The sequence below is a fragment of the Solanum tuberosum genome, unplaced genomic scaffold, assembly GCF_000226075.1.
Source record: "Solanum tuberosum cultivar DM 1-3 516 R44 unplaced genomic scaffold, SolTub_3.0 scf00101, whole genome shotgun sequence".
Classification (NCBI taxonomy): Eukaryota; Viridiplantae; Streptophyta; class Magnoliopsida; order Solanales; family Solanaceae; genus Solanum; species Solanum tuberosum.
Genome location: NW_006239029.1, coordinates 1,351,755 through 1,369,677, shown reverse-complemented (window position 1 = coordinate 1,369,677; position 17,923 = coordinate 1,351,755). Strand labels below are relative to the sequence as shown.

The 17,923-nt window shown below is 37.7% G+C and overlaps 2 protein-coding genes across 3 annotated transcripts; one reads left to right on the top strand and one right to left on the bottom strand.

Moving 5' to 3' along the window:
* Window positions 1–259: 259 nt before the first annotated feature.
* On the top strand, window positions 260–10,224 carry LOC102595220 (pleiotropic drug resistance protein 2). The gene is made up of 20 exons (XM_006349030.2): window positions 260–933; window positions 1,303–1,423; window positions 1,890–1,978; window positions 2,354–2,438; window positions 2,834–3,124; window positions 3,222–3,312; window positions 3,740–4,640; window positions 4,729–4,889; window positions 5,210–5,313; window positions 5,394–5,550; window positions 5,637–5,717; window positions 6,296–6,444; window positions 6,630–6,962; window positions 7,282–7,572; window positions 7,662–7,745; window positions 8,115–8,248; window positions 8,476–8,703; window positions 8,795–8,966; window positions 9,363–9,617; window positions 9,725–10,224. The coding sequence occupies exons 1-20, from the start codon at window positions 539–541 to the stop codon at window positions 9,995–9,997; spliced, it is 4,395 nt and encodes a 1,464-aa protein (XP_006349092.2). The 5' UTR covers window positions 260–538; the 3' UTR covers window positions 9,998–10,224.
* A 181-nt stretch (window positions 10,225–10,405) lies between these two features.
* On the bottom strand, window positions 10,406–16,287 carry LOC102594884 (uncharacterized). 2 transcript variants are annotated; one of them, XM_015309459.1, is made up of 4 exons: window positions 15,465–16,287; window positions 13,150–15,398; window positions 11,464–11,771; window positions 10,406–10,962 (listed from the first exon to the last, which is right to left on the bottom strand). In XM_015309459.1, exons 1-4 carry the CDS (start codon window positions 15,825–15,827, stop codon window positions 10,616–10,618), a joined length of 3,267 nt encoding a protein of 1,088 aa, XP_015164945.1. In that variant the 5' UTR covers window positions 15,828–16,287; the 3' UTR covers window positions 10,406–10,615. The 2 variants fall into 2 exon arrangements, with proteins under 2 accessions (XP_015164945.1, XP_006349091.1); XM_006349029.2 differs by having other exon boundaries at window positions 13,150–16,287.
* Window positions 16,288–17,923: the final 1,636 nt, after the last annotated feature.

Below are 17,923 nucleotides of genomic sequence, written 5' to 3'. Positions count from 1 at the left end.
CACCCCACTATCCTATATGGGGTTGGGAGAAGTAATAAATAAGATATTGCCTAGTCCACCATGAAGAAAAAAAAAGTTTTATAAATATAAGAAATTTTTATGTTTTATAGTATCTCAAGAAACTTAAAAAGTTGCATTCTTGAATTGAAACATTTCTTGATAATCTTCTATGTAACATCTAAAATATTGCTTTATTTTTTATATGATCCTCCAAAAATCTTTGATCAAGAATTCATTTGATCATTGGTTTATGAACAACTCTCCAAACTCTTGATCATTCTGAACCCCTTTTGTCGAAAAATTACATTATATATATAAGATTTGAAATTATTTTTTATGTTTATATAGTAGACGTTGAATCTCCTTGGCTTCTTCGTGAGTTCACTTTCTTATATTTTGAATTCTGTTAGTGAAAATACTGACTTCGCTCTCGTTGAAATCTTGATCATTCTTAGGAAACTCTTCAAAAGATTTGATCTTTTCCTTGTTCTTGATGTGTTACTATTAGTGGTTTAACAATTTTGAGGAAGTGTTGAAAATGATGGAGGGGGCGTTTGTGGGGAATGAGTTAGCAAGATTGAGGAGTAGTAATAGTAGGGGGACAAGTTGGAGGTCATCTCAAAGTATTATGGAGGTGCTTGGAGGGCAAAGGGATGATTTTTTCATGAAGAATTATAGTACGCGATGGCGGGAGATGGCAGAGGAGGAGGAGAAGGAGCTGAAATGGGCTGCTATAGATCGGTTGCCAACGTACGATAGAATGAGAAAAGGGATGATGAAGGAGGTGATAGGCAATGGGAGGGTGGTGCATCATGAAGTTGACATGACTAATCTTGGTAATCAAGATAGGAAGGTACTCATGGAGAGTATACTTAAGGTTGTGGAAGATGATAATGAGAAATTTCTAAGAAGACTCAGAAATAGGACTGACAGGTGATTTCTCGTTCTCGTTACTAATTTCACTTACATTATAACAATCGTTTATACTATCAGTATACAAAAGTTAAACTCGATTCACCATATTAGTACTCTTCGTTCTTTTTTTGATCATTTCAGAGTTAAGGTATGATGAAGATGTTACATGTTCTCTTTCTACTTACTAATTTCACTTATTATGAATAGTTACATGTAATTCTCTTTTAGATGGTGTGACATCATAACAACCTTCTATACTATCAGCGTACAGAAGTTAAACTCGATGCACATATAAGTACTCTTCCGTTTTTGATCATTTTAGAGTTTAGGTATGATGAATATGCTGCATGTTATACTATACTGATGTAAAATTTTACGCTGAAATAGGGTAGGGATAGAGATCCCGAAGATTGAAGTGAGATTTGAGAACTTAAGTGTAGAAGGAGATGCATATGTTGGGACAAGAGCATTACCTACACTGCTGAATTCCACCTTGAATACCATAGAGGTAACTGTTTTAATTTTCTTCCTTTTCACAAAATTGTATTCGTCGTACTAAAAGCTATTTTACTCGTACTCCAAAAATGTTGTCTCATCCGTGTTGGATCCTCCAAAAGTATACTAGTTTTGGAGGATCCAACATGCAACTGATGACATTTTTGAAGAGTCAGAGCGGCATAGACTAAAAAGTAAGAACAGAAAGAAGTTGAAAGAGAAGAAAGGAATCTATAGTAGAGTTGTAATTGACCTTCTATAAGCTATATTGCTCGGATTCTTCAAACATGTCGCCACACTTGTGTTGAATCCTCCAAAAATGCACTACTTTTGGAGGATCCGACACACATGCATCGACATTTTATAAGTGTTTGAGCAACATAGATATATCATTCTTTCTAGTTGCTCCGGAACAATTAGGAGATTCTCTACAAGATTTATCATTCTTTGTTCTTAAATTGAACTTATGACATGAACAGGCTGTTCTTGGATTGATTAATCTTTCTCCATCCAAGAAAAGGGTCGTAAAAATTCTTGAAGATGTGAGTGGAATTATAAGACCATCAAGGTATGTTGTCTTCTTACATCCTAAAATCTTGCCTTTGTTTCTTGATTTACATTACAAAGTTAGTACACAATAAAAATATTTGAGTTTATTCCTAATTTAGTTGTTGATTGATATTTTTTCCCATAAGTGGGACGAAGCATGTCGCTGCCAGAAGCAGAACCGCGCATTTCTTCTAGAGAATCTCCGAATTGTTTCAGAGCAAACAAAAAGAGATTCTTTAACCAGAAGGAATTTGGTTTAGATGTAGGATACCTATTCAGAAGTTTTAGCAACTCAATCGTAGATGATTGAATCATCAAAGATTTGATCTTTTTAAGTCATATTTTGCTTTGTCCTTTAGCTTGTTGCTTATCACTTATGCTGAGTTGATTTCAGGATGACATTACTCCTAGGGCCTCCTGGTTCAGGAAAAACTACATTGTTGAAAGCACTTGCAGGAAAGAGCGAAGATGATCTGAGGGTATGTTCATGCCGCTACTTCTCTTTTGTAGAAATTGTTTACTTGTATGCCAATGTAGTTTCAACTTATCGAGAACATGACCATAGATAAGACTTAGGAGGTGGAGGAGGACACAATCTAGGATAGAGGGTTAGTAGGTAGTAGAGCGTTATCTTGCTTATCCTCCCATGCTAGTGGCCATAGTATTTCTCCTGTGTTTTTTGTTGTCCTTTGATTTCTACTACTATCTAGTGTCTCTTGTACTTCGATTATCGCACTATTTTGTTGTATTTACTGTTACTTCCATATTATTAGGGATAAGGTCTACGTACGCTCTACTCTACCCTCCCCATACCCCACTTGTGGGATTACATTGGTTATGATGTTGTAGCTGAATAGTGAATTATATTATGCAGGCGACAGGAAAAATTACGTATTGTGGGCATGAATTTCATGAATTTGTTCCTCAAAGAACAAGTGCTTATATTAGCCAACATGATCTTCATCATGGAGAGATGACAGTTCGTGAAACGTTAGATTTTGCTGGAAGATGTTTGGGTGTTGGAACCAGGTATGATTTATTGGTGGAGTTGTCGAGACGAGAGAAAGAAGCGGGTATAATGCCAGATCCTCAGATTGATGCATTTATGAAAGCCACAGCAATGGAGGGCCTAGAGACAAGTTTAATTACAGATTATGTACTCAAGGTCTGTAACTTCTGTATTTTTTCTTCTTTTTAGGTGTCAACTTTCTTGCTTGTGTCAAAATCCCTTACATTAAAAGTAATGTCCCATTTCCAAACAGATTCTTGGATTAGATATTTGTGCTGATATCATGGTTGGAGATGATATGAGAAGAGGCATTTCGGGTGGACAAAAGAAGCGTGTCACTACTGGTATATATATCTTAGGGAATTATACATAAATAGACACTCAAACTTGGCATCAACTGACAAAGAAACACTCTACTTTGAGTATGAACATCTAAACACCTCAACTCATCTCCACAGTATCAGTTGAACACTCCAACTTACAAAATGATCATCTAGCCACCTCCAAAATTTATGTGGTGTCCACGAGACACACTAGAGACGAGTTGGAGTGTTTAGTTGCCAGTTGAGACCAAGTTGAGGTGTCTAGATGGGCACTATCAAAGTTGGAGGTCTTACTTGCCAGCTAAAAGCCAAGTTTGAGTTTCTGTTTATGTATTAAGTCATTTCTTAGTCTATCTTTCTTCGTTCTTTTGATCGTTTTCTTGTGTTCAAGCTAATATTTTTTTCATTATATTTTCCTTAATGGTTTGTCTTCTTTTATGAAATGAAGGGGAAATGTTGGTTGGACCAGCGAAAGCGTTTTTCATGGATGAAATATCAAAGGGGCTGGACAGTTCCACCACCTATCAGATTGTCAAGTTTATGAGGCAGATGGTTCACGTTAACGATATAACTATGGTTATCTCCCTCTTACAGCCTGATCCCGAAACATTTGATCTATTCGATGATGTTATTCTCCTGTCAGAAGGTCAAATTGTTTACCAAGGTCCGAAAGAAAACGTTCTTGAATTCTTCGAATACATGGGATTTAGATGTCCAGAAAGGAAAGGAATTGCAGATTTTCTAGTGGAAGTTACTTCCAAGAAAGACCAAGAACAGTATTGGTTCAGAAATAGCAGGCCATATGTATATATATCTGTTCCTGAGTTTGCTGAGTCCTTCAATTCTTTTCAGATTGGGGAACAAATTATTATAGAACTTACAATTCCATATGATAAGTTCAGCGTCCATCGTGCAGCATTGGTGAAAAATAAATATGGTATCTCCAACTTGGAACTCTTCAAGGCATGTTTTTCAAGGGAATGGCTGCTGATGAAACGAAGTTCGTTCTTGTACATCTTTAAAACTACTCAAATCACTATCATGGCAACAATTGCCTTGACAGTGTTTTTAAGAACACAAATGAAAGCTGGCAATGTAAAAGATTCCGCTAAGTTCTGGGGCGCGTTGTTTTTCAGTCTGATCAATGTGATGTTCAATGGGATGCAAGAGCTCGCGATGACAGTTTTTAGGCTTCCTGTGTTTTTCAAGCAGAGAGATAGCTTATTTTATCCAGCTTGGGCTTTTGCCTTGCCAATTTGGGTGCTAAAAATTCCTATTTCAGTAGTGGAATCATCAATATGGATCATCCTTACATACTACACCATTGGCTTTGCTCCTGCAGCCAGTAGGTGAGTTGCACATTTACTCGAAATGTGGAGCTTCATTCATTTTAGTACTACTATAGTGTGTAGTTTACTGATCTTTGTTCCCTTTCAGGTTTTTCAAGCAGTTATTGGCGTTTGTCGGGGTCCATCAGATGGCTCTCTCTTTGTTTCGGTTTATTGCAGCAGCAGGAAGAACACAAGTAGTTGCAAACACACTTGGAACCTTCACTTTGCTTCTTGTGTTTATACTCGGAGGCTTCATCGTCTCGAAAGGTCACAATTCCATTGCTTTAGCTCTATGCCTCAAATCATTTGTACTCCCTCCGTCTTACTTTCCTTTTTAGTCCGTTTATAAAACAATGCCTCTTTTCTTTTTTGGCAACTCCTTAATTTCACATGTTTAAGACCACACGATTAAAAAACATTTTGGTACATTCTACATATCTTTAGTTTAAGACCACAAGATTTAAAAATCTTGTTTACTTTCTTAAACTCCGTGTCAAGTCAAAACCAGACAAACAAATTGAAACGGGGGGAGTAGAATTTTCCGTCTAGACCTCAGAAGTACTGAAATACTAGAATGTTTTATACAGATGACATCCAAGATTGGATGATTTGGGGCTACTATCTGTCCCCTATGATGTATGGACAGAATGCAATTGCCATAAACGAGTTTCTAGATGATCGATGGAGTGCTGTAAGACCTGATTTTCCGTTCACCTTCAGTTGAACATATCAAGGATAACGGCTTCTAACTTTTTCGTTCTTTCGTGGCAGCCAACTAATGGTTCTCAACCAACAGTAGGAAAGACTCTTCTACATGACAGAGGCTTATTTACCACAGAAGCTTGGTATTGGATATGCATTGCAGCACTTTTTGGATTTTCACTTCTCTTCAATGTCCTCTTCATTGCAGCTTTGACGTTTTTAAATCGTATGTTCCCTTTTTATGACTTTAACTTTCACAACTCAATTGTAAAGAGATCACGGTGTATTAACTCAAAGCATGATCAATCTCAGCTCTCGGAGATATTAAAGCTGTCAGTGTTGAGGACGACGACAAAAACAATAGTAGGCCACAAGAAAAAAGAACAGTTGGAGGTAAGTAACTTCTAGATTTCTGTTTTTGTACATTTTCAATCAGCAACTTCTTCAGTTATTTTGTTGTAATGGAAATGAAATGATTGAAGTAATCAAAGAGACACAAAAAGGCTGTAGTAAATAGATTTAATCAATAAAACTAAATGAATTACTCACTCCGTTTCAATTTTTTTTGTCTTACTTTCGTTTTTAGTCTGTTTCAAAAAGAATGTCTCTTTCCTTTTTTGACAACTCTTTAATTCTAACTTTCCACGTGGCATGTTTAAAATCACAAGATTAAAAAACATTTTTGGTACATTCTTCGTATCTTTAATTTAAGACCAAAAGAGTCAAAAGTGTTTTTTACTTTCTTAAACTTCGTGTCAAGTCATAACCAGACAAACAAACTGAAACGGAGGGAGTATTTTATATCATCTAAAGTTTGGACTTCTATACAAGCCATCAGAAGTCTTTGGATTTCTCTTTGTTGCATTCCTGACTTGTCATCCTTTAAGTGTCAATTCTTAAAGGTTAATCTGTAGAGCTAGAATAATAAACACACAGATTGAGACAAATTCGTCGTGTAATAACTACCACAGGTATTCAGATGGCTACAACATGTTCTCAAGTAAACACCAGCTGTGTTGTTCCTTTCCCGAATAAGGAATCAAGAAAACGGATGATCTTACCGTTTCAGCCACTTTCACTAGCATTCAACCATGTGAATTATTATGTGGATATGCCTGCTGTAAGTTATTTTTCCAATCTTACTGATGATTCTCACTGTTTCTTCGTTATGAGGCTCATCATGAATAGTTGAGCTTAAATGGAATAGTGAGGATTCATATAGCCGACCCCAACTTGTTTGGGACTGAGGTGTAGTTATTGTATTCTCACTATAGGTCTCTAAACATGGAAGTTTTGTTTTATCAGGAAATGAAGACTCAAGGAATTGAAGAAGATAGATTGCAACTTCTACGAGATGTTAGTGGTGTTTTTAGGCCGGGAATTCTTACAGCCTTAGTCGGTGTCAGTGGTGCTGGAAAGACCACTTTGATGGATGTCTTAGCAGGTAGAAAGACAGGTGGATACATAGAAGGATGCATAAAGATTTCTGGTTACCCAAAGAATCAGACAACATTTGCTCGAGTCAGCGGTTACTGTGAACAAAATGACATTCATTCACCATATGTTACAATCTATGAATCTCTCCTCTACTCAGCCTGGCTACGTCTTCCCTCTGATGTAAAGACAGAAACACGAAAGGTAAGATAGTAGCACTCCCCTCATTTCAATTTGTTTGTCTTACTTTCCATTATAGTCCGTTTTAAAAAGAATGCCTCTTTCCTTTTAGGGCAACTCTTTAATTCTAACTTTCCACATGACATGTTTGAGACCACAAGATTAAAAGGGCATTTTGGTAAATTCCACATATATTTAGTTTAAGACCACAAGATTCAAAAGTCTTATTTACTTTCTTAAACTACGTGCCAAGTCAAAACCAGACAAACAAATTGAAACGGATCCACTTTTAATACGAACTGTGTGTTACAGTTTCACTAACCTTGTTTCTTTCCAAGTGCAGATGTTTGTAGAAGAAGTAATGGAATTGGTAGAGCTCAAACCATTGAGGAATGCTCTTGTTGGGCTACCGGGGATAAACGGTCTTTCTACTGAACAGAGAAAGAGGCTGACCACTGCTGTCGAATTAGTTGCAAATCCATCCATCATCTTTATGGATGAGCCCACTTCAGGACTTGATGCTAGAGCTGCAGCTATTGTTATGCGTACTGTCAGAAAGACGGTGGATACAGGAAGAACAGTCGTCTGCACGATCCACCAGCCTAGCATAGATATTTTTGAAGCTTTCGATGAGGTATCTATCGACTCTATCCATTATTCATGTATAGGCATAATTCCATTTTGTAAAATAAGTCATGATAAAACCAAACTTCTTGTTTTAAGCTACTTTTGATGAAAAGAGGAGGACAAGTAATATATGCTGGACCTCTTGGCACTCGTTCCCAAACAATGGTTGAATATTTTGAGGTTAGTTGTCTCTCTATCCTCTGCCTTTTTTGAAGGTGAAATATGGAAATAGAACACTTCCTTCTGTCATGTATCCTCGATTAATGCAACCTCAGATGCTATGTTTCATTCTCGATTCTAGTATTAAAGCGAAAAGATTATGTCTAAATGTTCTGCATTATGGTCTAATTCTACTCTACTAGCGCTAATAGACAGCATAAAGGTGGAAGCATTACACCTAGGAATCAACAACACAAAAACTTTGTTCTAAGTCAGTCATTTCCTTAGCGCGCTAAGGAAATGAAAGAATGATGAGGCTGTATATTAGAACTCTCTTCTCTCATAATTCAAAAGGTTTTTAATTTTCACTTCATGTTTTTCGTTCTGCAGGCCATACGAGGGGTTACTAAAATCAGAGAGTGCGATAATCCAGCTACATGGATGCTTGATGTCACCTCATCTTCTATGGAAGCAAAACTTGATGTCGATTTTGCTGAAGTCTATGCCAAGTCTGATCTTTATCAGTAAGTTCTTGTGGATACTGCTAAGCTAATCTGTTGTTCTGGTTATGACTTGACATAATCTTGTTGTCTTAAACTAACGATACGTAGAGCATACCAATATGCCACATGCCACGTGAAAAGTTAGAAGTAAAGAGTTGTCAAAAAGGAAAAAAAACGCATTTTTTTTTAAACGGACTAAAAAGGAAAGATGGAGGGAGTATTAACTAGAGTCTCAATTTGCATTGCAGGAGAAATCAATTACTAATCAAGGAACTCAGCACACCAGCACCGCGCTCGGAGGATCTCTACTTCCCAACTCAATATTCCCAATCCTTCATAACTCAGTGCAAGGCTTGTTTCTGGAAACAACACTGGTCATACTGGAGGAATTCACAATATAATGCAATCAGATTCTTCATGACAGTAATCATTGGGATTATGTTTGGTGTCATCTTTTGGGATAAAGGGAACAAAATGTAATCCTGAACTTCTTTGTTATAAGCTCGATTATGTTGACGAATTTCAAATTGAGAAATGTTTTTGACTTTTTTTTATTCTGTGAAACAGATACAGACAACAAGACTTGCTTAATCTACTTGGAGCTACTTATGCAGCCGTCATGTTTCTTGGAGCCACAAATGCTTCTGCAGTACAATCTGTTGTGGCTGTTGAAAGAACAGTTTTCTATCGCGAAAGGGCTGCTGGAATGTATTCAGAGTTGCCTTATGCATTTGCTCAGGTATCACATAAACTTCCCTGAATACATGCTTGATCTTCACTGATCTCTTAGTCTAGTAGCGGAACCAGGAATTTTCCCCATGATCACTTTTGGAACCTCTAATATCGATTGATTAGCCAAACAAAAACTGTTACTCTCCAAAATTACTGTTTTGAAAAAGCACTTTTCCAAATAAGCATATTTGGAAAGTTTAGACAATTAGTCATATTTAATATTCACAAGAAATCTATCGAAAACAGCCTCTCTTCCCGAAAAGGTAGAGGTAAGGTCTCATACACCCTACCATCCTTAGACCCGGTACGTTGTTGTTGAGTGTTCACAACAAAAGATTGACATTTTTCAAGTTTCTCAAGTATAGCAGTTGGTTATGAGAGTTTTGGTTTATGTGATTTGCAGGTGGCTATAGAGACTATATATGTTGCAGTACAGACATTTATTTATTCTCTTCTGTTGTTTTCAATGATTGGATATGAATGGACACCAGCAAAGTTCTTCTATTTCTACTACTTCATATTCATGTGCTTCACCTACTTCTCCATGTATGGCATGATGGTTGTTGCTTTAACTCCTGGTTATCAAATTGCTGCCATTGTCATGTCCTTCTTCCTCAGCTTCTGGAACTTATTCTCCGGTTTCCTTGTTCCTCGTCCGGTAGGTCAAACCTTAGACCAAACTACTAGCAACCATTTCTTGAACATTTTCTTGATATAGCTAAAAACTTACAAGGTGTTTTGTTTTTTTGGTTATAACTTCTACAGCTAATTCCAGTGTGGTGGAGATGGTACTATTGGGGTTCTCCAGTTGCTTGGACAATATATGGCATTTTCGCGTCCCAGGTGGGAGACAGAACCGATGAACTTGAAATCCCTGGTGAAACTGTGAAAATGCAGGTGAATCAGTTCCTGAAAGAATATTTGGGATATGATCATGACTTTCTTGTAGCTGTGGTGTTTGCTCATGTGGGTTGGGTTCTTCTATTTTTCTTTGTTTTTGCTTATGGAATCAAGTTCTTGAACCACCAAAAAAGGTAGAAGGGGAGAAATTTCTCTGAATACACTAAAGTTCCCCTTAGATAGTAAGGTATATGTTTATTCCATGAACCAAAAGGTTCATCGGAAACAACCTCCCAAGGTAGAGATAGGGTTTGCATATACACTACCCTTCTCAAACCCCCACTTGTGAAATTACACTAGGTTGTCGATGTTGTTGTACTAGGCTATATGTTTTACACCTTCTAACAAAAAATTGTGTAGTGCTATAGCTTGATACAAAGAAGAGCTTTTGCTTCTTAATTCTCATTTCTAGCCAACTCTACCCAGCAGATGAAATGAAATCACTAAGCACCATCTTTGTGCCATCAATACAATTAATTACATACAACTGCTCTGGCAAGACGATTATCACACAAGCATTAATTAATCGTCAACGGCATCAAGCAATAAGCAAGAATGGGCAAAAGTATTTATAATATAACCATTTCCAAGCCTGTGTTTTAAAGACATATTTGGGAGTATCTACTTTCATCAAGTTAGATAGCAAAATATAATTAACTACAAGCAAAAGCAAAAGCAAAAGCAAAAGCCAAAGTGTCTAGCTATCATTCAGAACATATATTTTTGCCCTGCCAAACTAAAACTTGGTCTTCCTTCTTAAGGCGCAACTGCAATATCCTTGATCTGCTTTTTGCTCCTCACAGAACTTCGTTTCTTTGTTTCAAAATCAACTTTGTCCAGGTCTTCTGCAATTCCAAGGTAACCATAAAGGATTTTACCTACCTTATCTGTCAATGGTTCTTTAGTTTCATCGTCATTGTTTCCAGAGTGACCAGAACTGATACGCTGGAACTCCGCCCTTCCATGCTTCCTATGGGCATATATGTCGCAAAGTCTTACTGCTTCTTCCAAACCTGAGAGGGTAGCGCTAAACTTCACCATAAGAATACTCTGATTTGCAGGTTTACCACGAGAAACCTTGGCCTTCTCCCCGAAGCCCATATCTGTAAACAAAGAGAGGATTAGAACAAAAGATTCAGAAAATAAAATAACTATGGCTAAGATCTGTTCAGCTAAACTAGCAGATACAAGGATAAAAGCAGTGGAACATCTGAAAATCACATCAAGCAGCAAATCACAAAACAATGAGGAAAAATATCCTTTTGAATTGAGATTTACCTTTTCTTAGTCCCTAGAGGAAGTACAGTAAAATAAATGCCTTCATCAAAAATAAAATAGCTGGAGTGCTTGAACGAATTTGAGGGTAAAAGTCCAAAAGTAAAGGAATTTGAACCAGTAAAGGTATACCCTTTTCTAATTGTTTGGCCTTTCCAAAGGGAGGGGCCAAGGGGGTGGTTAGCTTTTTATTAATCTCCGTATCCCATTTTATGTACACACTACACACTTACCTTTTTAGTTTGAACTTCCCATTTTACTTCTAATAACATGATTTTATAACCAAACAAATGTATCCGGCGTGTTTTAGACCACCAAAAGTAACTGACCTCTCAGCTTAGACTCGAGCTCTTCAGCTGATACAACCACACGCTGATCCGGATTGCTGCTATTTATGGAACTGTTATGGATGATAACAACTGGAGGCCAGATGATTAGATCTTCCTTCAAAGCCACAGTTTCAGCATTGGATAGCTTTTCACGAACCCAACTATCTTCATGAGAATCTGCACTCTTCCATCCCATCAAAGCACATAAAGCTTTGTGAAAGCCTAAGTGCTGTGATCTGAGACCAGCCTTAGAGGATGTTAATGCATGACGCACGAGGCTTTCTGAGTCTGCGAACTCTTCTGAATCTCTGAAACAGCATAGAAGACGACATAAAGAAAAAAGTCCAGTAAAGTTCTTGATGAAAAAAAGGTCCAATAAAGTTTTGAGAAACAAAACAAGGTCAATAAGAAGAGAAGAAAATAAGCTATACAGTTCTCTGAGTTAACAGTAAATATAACTGGAATATAGCAGGGAAAAGGTAAGCAATAACATTCTAGATACTTAAACAGACAAATAGACCGTTACTCAACTTACCAACCAAAAATACCTCTAAAATGAATTTATTTTTCATAAAAGACAACAGATCTGCAGGCGTTAACTTAAGTTCTTCATTCAGGTGGCCCCTACAAGAGATATTATCTTTAAACAAGACTCATCAAGAAAAAATTCTCATCTCATCCGATAAAAATAAGCTAGTGAGCGAAGCAAAATCCAAAGCCAACAAAGATTAACTGGATGTGCAAAGACTAGGCTAAAAACTATGTCCGCCCAACAAGGTCTAGAATTGGTCACTAAATATGCAAATAACTAAAGCCGTGTATACGTGTATGCAGATTCTCCTATTTGATCATGCATTAAGCTCAACATTGACTATGGTCAAGTGGAGACACTACTAATCATCAGACTGAAATAAGAAATATGCTAACTGTTATAGCCAATATTTAAACCCAATTATCAAACAAACTGCTTCACCTATTGCCCCTTCCCCAAGCAATCACACCACATGAACATCTGGTGTGTCAAATCCAGTTTAGTGTCAGATCTGATTTTCCCACTTAGGGGAATAGCAGAAGAGGTTTTCTTTTGCAACTCATTCAACATCTTCCCTTTTCATTTCCTCAAAGTCATGGTTGTTTGAACAACCAAGGTATTTGATCTTCTTTGTAAGCACCATTTTAAGATAAGGGCAAATGTACTAAAACAAAGAATACATTTGCTCTTCATAATAAGCACCTTATGGGCGATGGTGCTAACTAGCCAGATGGAGAGGGAATGCCCTAAGCTTCCGGTTATAATATTTCCAGGACAATAAGACTTCCGACCTACATAATTGAACTTTTTCTCCAACTCCAGAGTTTCCATGCATCAATCAAGTAAACCTTGAACCCACACTACTTAGAGCCAACTATACAAAAATCCTTATATAACAGCTGTATTCAGGCCCATTTCATCCCATCCACGCAGGAATTATTTTTTACTCAGACGGACTTCATGGAATGAAAAGCCTCATGGGCGCCCAGCTAGTCTCATTATTTACCTTACCAAATGAGTCCTCATAAAACCAGTAATATGAATTACTTCCACTTACTTGATCGCAGCAACATAGTTATGAATAAGTTCAATTAAAAGAGAAGGGAGTTTACTCCATCTATGAAAACATTTCATGATGTAAAAGACAGACCTACCTGCCACACACGAGGCACTTTAAACTACCAGCTTGCTCACTGTATTTTCTTCTTTTAGCTGGAGTCTCATTCAAGTGCCTCACGAACCTGAAGAAGGCATTTTGGACCAGCTGCTTAAAATCCTTAGAGTTCTCAGGAGGTTCAGTTTTTGCTGTAGTAGTAATACCTTCTTTGGGGTCATCACCTTGTTCAGCAACACTTTCATCTAAAGCATCTTGATTTCTAGAGAGCTCATGAGAATTGAACTTTTTCACCCATGGTGGAGGAGCATGATTCTTCACTAAACGGGGTCCCAAACGCTTCTTCAGTGAAGATTTATATTTTGTTCCTAGTGGGTGTTCAACATCAACATTCTGGTAACGTGGACCCAGCCGCTTCTTTATATCACTTCCACCAGATTTACTAAATTTGCTTGTACGTCTCAACATGGACACTGAAAGGTTTCTGGTGGAACTATTAGTGGCAGCGGCTTTGTGTGGCCTACCATTCTTCACATATTTGGAGCGCGGGACATTTGGCTTTCTAGACATAACTACAGAATCCATATCCCTACTGATCCGCATTTCATCAGCATCTTCACGATCATGGGTTATGTGTGCACTCCTTATATCACTTGAAATCATAATTCCGGCACTACGATTGCTCATTGTGCCATGTTTTTCTCTAAGAGAAAGATTAGATGATCCAGGCAAGTCCCTTGAAATAAATCTTTCACGAGAACCTGCCTCTATCTTCTCTAAATGGGGGTCATGTTCTCTATACAAGGCATCAGATCTTTCTAGAAGATCATCATCCATCTGATACTTATGAAGCTCTCTTTTACGGGAGCTTTCATAGCCTCGATGTGTTTCATTTTCATACTGTAGACGATTAGCCCCATAATCCAATATGTCCACATCTGGCTTTCTTTGGTCTAGTGCTCTGCGGGACTCAAAATAATCCGGCGTTGACCGTCTTTGTGAAGAAAAAAGAGATTCCCGTGGCTTATCTTCCATCAAAATCTCCCGATGAGAAAATTCATCATATTTGCCCAATCCCATGTTATTCCTTGGAACATCTTGAAAATGTGCTTCTCCAGAACCCACCCTCTTCCCATAGAATTCACTAGACAGGGCATTAGGACTACCAACTTCACCTCTTTGAATGTCAGAATAACTATATGTTTCACGCCTTTCCTCAGCTCGACCAAAGTAAGACTCCGTGTAGTTCCTGAAACCACTAACTTGCTTTTCAGGGTTCAGGGAAGATATGGTCCTGGGATTTTTATCATATCCGGCATGGCCAATAGACTCAATAGCCTTTCCATTGTCCAGTCTACCTCCATGTGAACAAATTTGGCCCTCTATACTATATGAACTGGTGATATCATCCTTATTAACTCCGGGCACCATGTTAGAATGAGATGACGATATCATGTAGTCAGTATTGAATTCTGGATATCGTCTGGTCTTCAAGGATTCCTCCATGTATGGGTCCATTGATGACGGCACTCTTCCTCCTGCTGCTTTATGAGAATGAAACCCTTCTTGTAAATGTATTTCCTCCTCTTTGAGAGGATCAGCATCCAAATAACGTGATGGCAATGAGTAGCCACCACTATTTCCAATGCCAGAGATTCTTGGTTGTACACCAACATCAGGGAGATGAGATTCGTATGAAGAGTACAATGCCCTCTTATCAGCTTCTGAAGAAATGCTACCATCCACAAAACCCGGATAGGGCCTTCCACGATTATCTCTCTCGCTGCTTACTCTACTACCACTAACTCCATAGTCTCTGGACCCATTAACAGTATCAAACTTTCTAGGCTTATCTAACAAATGGCTCCATGGATACTTATTGGAAGTTGAGTCCTCATTCCCTGAGCCCTCCTTTATCTCATGCAGCCTGTGTGAATGTTCACCAGGAATGTCAGTGTTTCCTCTATCACGATCAGAGATTCTCAAGCTCTGAGATGGCCCATAGTCTCTATCTCCACCAACATAATTCAAGGGTCGGGCATTCTGCAACTCTCCAAAGTCTCCACCACCATCAATTCCCATCCTTCTCGACCTCTCAAGCTCGTGAAAGTACTCACCCTGCTGTTCACCAATCATCTGGCCACTAGGTGAAAGGTGACGCTCCCTACTCCGTCCACGTGGTGAGCGCTGCTCCCAGTTCCTAGTCCTTGCTGGTGGCGAAATCTCCCTGTTCCTATTCCTTCCTGGTGAGTGCTGCTCCCAGTTCCTAGTCCTTGCTGGTGGCGAAATCTCCCTGTTCCTATTCCTTCCTGGTGAGTGCTGCTCCCAGTTCCTAGTCCTTGCTGGTGGCGAAATCTCCATGTTCCTATTCCTTCCTGGTGGTGAGTATTCCTGGTTCCGTCTCCTTACTGGTGGTGAGCGATCGCGGTTCCTGTTAGTTTCCACGGGTGAGTATTCACGCCCCTGATACCTCCTTGGTGGTGAGTTCTTCCGCTCTTGAATCCTCATTGGGGGTGAGCCCCTAATCCTCCGTGGAGACACATAATCCCTGTCTCTTATCCTCCGTCTAGGCGAGTAACCCTCATCCCTAATTCTCCGTGGAGACGAGTAATCCCTGTTCCTATTCCTCTGTCGAGGCGAGTAACCACGATCCTTTCTCCTTTCCGGCAACCGTGGTGGACCTCTAGCATCTCCTCCAAATCTCCTCTCCCCCCTCATTATCAACAAAAGACTAAACTTCAGCAATTTCCAACCTAAATCAACCCAAACTTCTACAGCAAAAGAACAGCTTCCCACTTTCAATCACCAAAAATTTTCACAGCAGAACATCAAAAAAAAACTAACTTGCTAATCAACAGCAAAACGACAGATCCCCGAAACCCTAACCCTAAAATAAATTATATATTCGTCCGTAAACTTCTTTCTACCGCTAAAATATATTCGATTCAAGCAAAAGGGTATTCAAAAATACCTCTTTCAGATCAAACAATCCACAAAAACGCGATCAACAGATTATCAAATTCAAACCTTTTTAAGATGAGAATATGAAGGAAATTCCATTGTTTCTCTTCTGATCATGATGATGCAATTGGTGCAAAGTTACGAAGATGGAGAACTGTGGATGCGTCTGTAATGGCGTCAAATTGGAAGATTTGACAATGGCGGATCTATGCTGAAGGAAAACATTGATATTTGATGGATAGGTGTGTCCAGTGTTGGGCCGGGTTACTAAAAGGGCCATCTATGATGGGCTTAATTGAATTTGGTTAGTACTTGAGTAAAAGGCCCAACCCAACCTACCTTGAGAGAATTGGACAAATAGCCACTTTAACATCGCTAATAAAAAGAAAAATAAAAAAAATTAAAAATTAAAAAAATAGCAAACATAATAGACATAATAAGGCTATATAGCAATAGTTTTGATAATTGAGTTTCATAGCTATAGTTCCATTTGCTATGTAGGTTGCGGTTGTATATTTATTCTCGTTTGGATATTTCTCTTGCGAATATACAAATAAGTTAAGTATATACAATTTCTATATTTATACAGTTTGGAATTTTTTAGAACTCCGTTTGTATATTTCGCTTGCCAATATACAAACATGGTAATTTATTATGAATTTTTCATAAATCATATACAAATAGATATGGTAAGCATATACAAAATTCTGGATTTATACAATCAGGAATCAAATTATACAAATTCTGAATTTATACAAATCAGGTGAATTATACAATTGCAAATAAAAAGTTTGGGCGAAACTATAGTTGTCAATTAGAATTTCCCTAAACAGTAGCTATAACATTTAATATGGTTTAAATGTTTGTTATTCTGTAAAAATTTCCCATAAAAAACTACTATAGTCGAGTATTATCATACTTTAGTAGTATGATTTAGGTATCCTAGTTTTTTTTTCTCCAGTGTGTATTAGTATTTGTTGTTAATAGAAGCTGTTTTCGAGATACCGTTGATCAAATTTTCTTATGTAAATAAAACAGAAAAAGAGACGAACAATGTAGAAAACATAAAGTCTGTATATATTCTAAACTCTCAAATCACACTTGTTAGATTACATTGAACTTATTGTTATTGTTCTTTAATAATAATAAACAAAATTCAACAGAGATACCACTCAAATATACAAAAAGTCCAATATAATATGCTGAAATTCAAAAACTTTACAGGTGAGACTTCATTATATTATGTTGGAGTTTGAAATTCCCGATATGTGAACCTGAAAGAGGATAGATAAGGCAAATAACGAATTCCCTTGAACAAAGAAAGGCCAAAGGATTTTTTTTTAGAAAATTGTATATAATAGCAAACTATTAATTCAAATTAAATGCTATAAATATACTTTGATTTTAATTGTACCCTATAGCAAACTATTGCTATTTTCGCCACTCTCCCTGGTGGAATCTCGCTCGCCACTCTCGTTTGGTGGCAGTCTCGCTCGTCCTCTCTTGCTTTTATACAAACACAAATGTATAAAATGTGTTTGTGTTTGTATAAAGCGAGAGGAAATTGTATATATACATATATTTTCGTTCCCCTCTCCCAGATCTCGCTCGCCACCCTCGCCTCTCTCGCTTATACAAACATAAATGAAATGTATAAATTGCGCTTTTGTTTGTATAAAGCGAGAGAAAATTGTATATACACATGCAAATACATATATCTTCGTCCTATACACTTATAATTATACAATACAAATATTTCTCTGCCCAGTTCTCTTTTGCCTTTCTCTCTTTCTCGTTTTATACAAACACAGATTATACAAATATAATGTATAATTTATGTTTGTATAAAGCGA

Excerpts from the sequence above, each read along its gene's own strand:
- LOC102594884 (XM_006349029.2), bottom strand. The coding sequence starts at position 15,827 with ATGAGGGGGGAGAGGAGATTTGGAGGAGATGCTAGAGGTCCACCACGG. Across the intron at positions 11,772-13,149 it reads AAGTGCCTCGTGTGTGGCAG|AGATTCAGAAGAGTTCGCAG; the intron begins GTAGGTCTGTCT and ends ATGCTGTTTCAG. Across the intron at positions 10,963-11,463 it reads GCTCGAGTCTAAGCTGAGAG|ATATGGGCTTCGGGGAGAAG; the intron begins GTCAGTTACTTT and ends CTTTGTTTACAG.
- LOC102595220 (XM_006349030.2), top strand. The coding sequence starts at position 539 with ATGATGGAGGGGGCGTTTGTGGGGAATGAGTTAGCAAGATTGAGGAGT. Across the intron at positions 1,424-1,889 it reads CCACCTTGAATACCATAGAG|GCTGTTCTTGGATTGATTAA; the intron begins GTAACTGTTTTA and ends TGACATGAACAG. Across the intron at positions 4,641-4,728 it reads TTTGCTCCTGCAGCCAGTAG|GTTTTTCAAGCAGTTATTGG; the intron begins GTGAGTTGCACA and ends GTTCCCTTTCAG.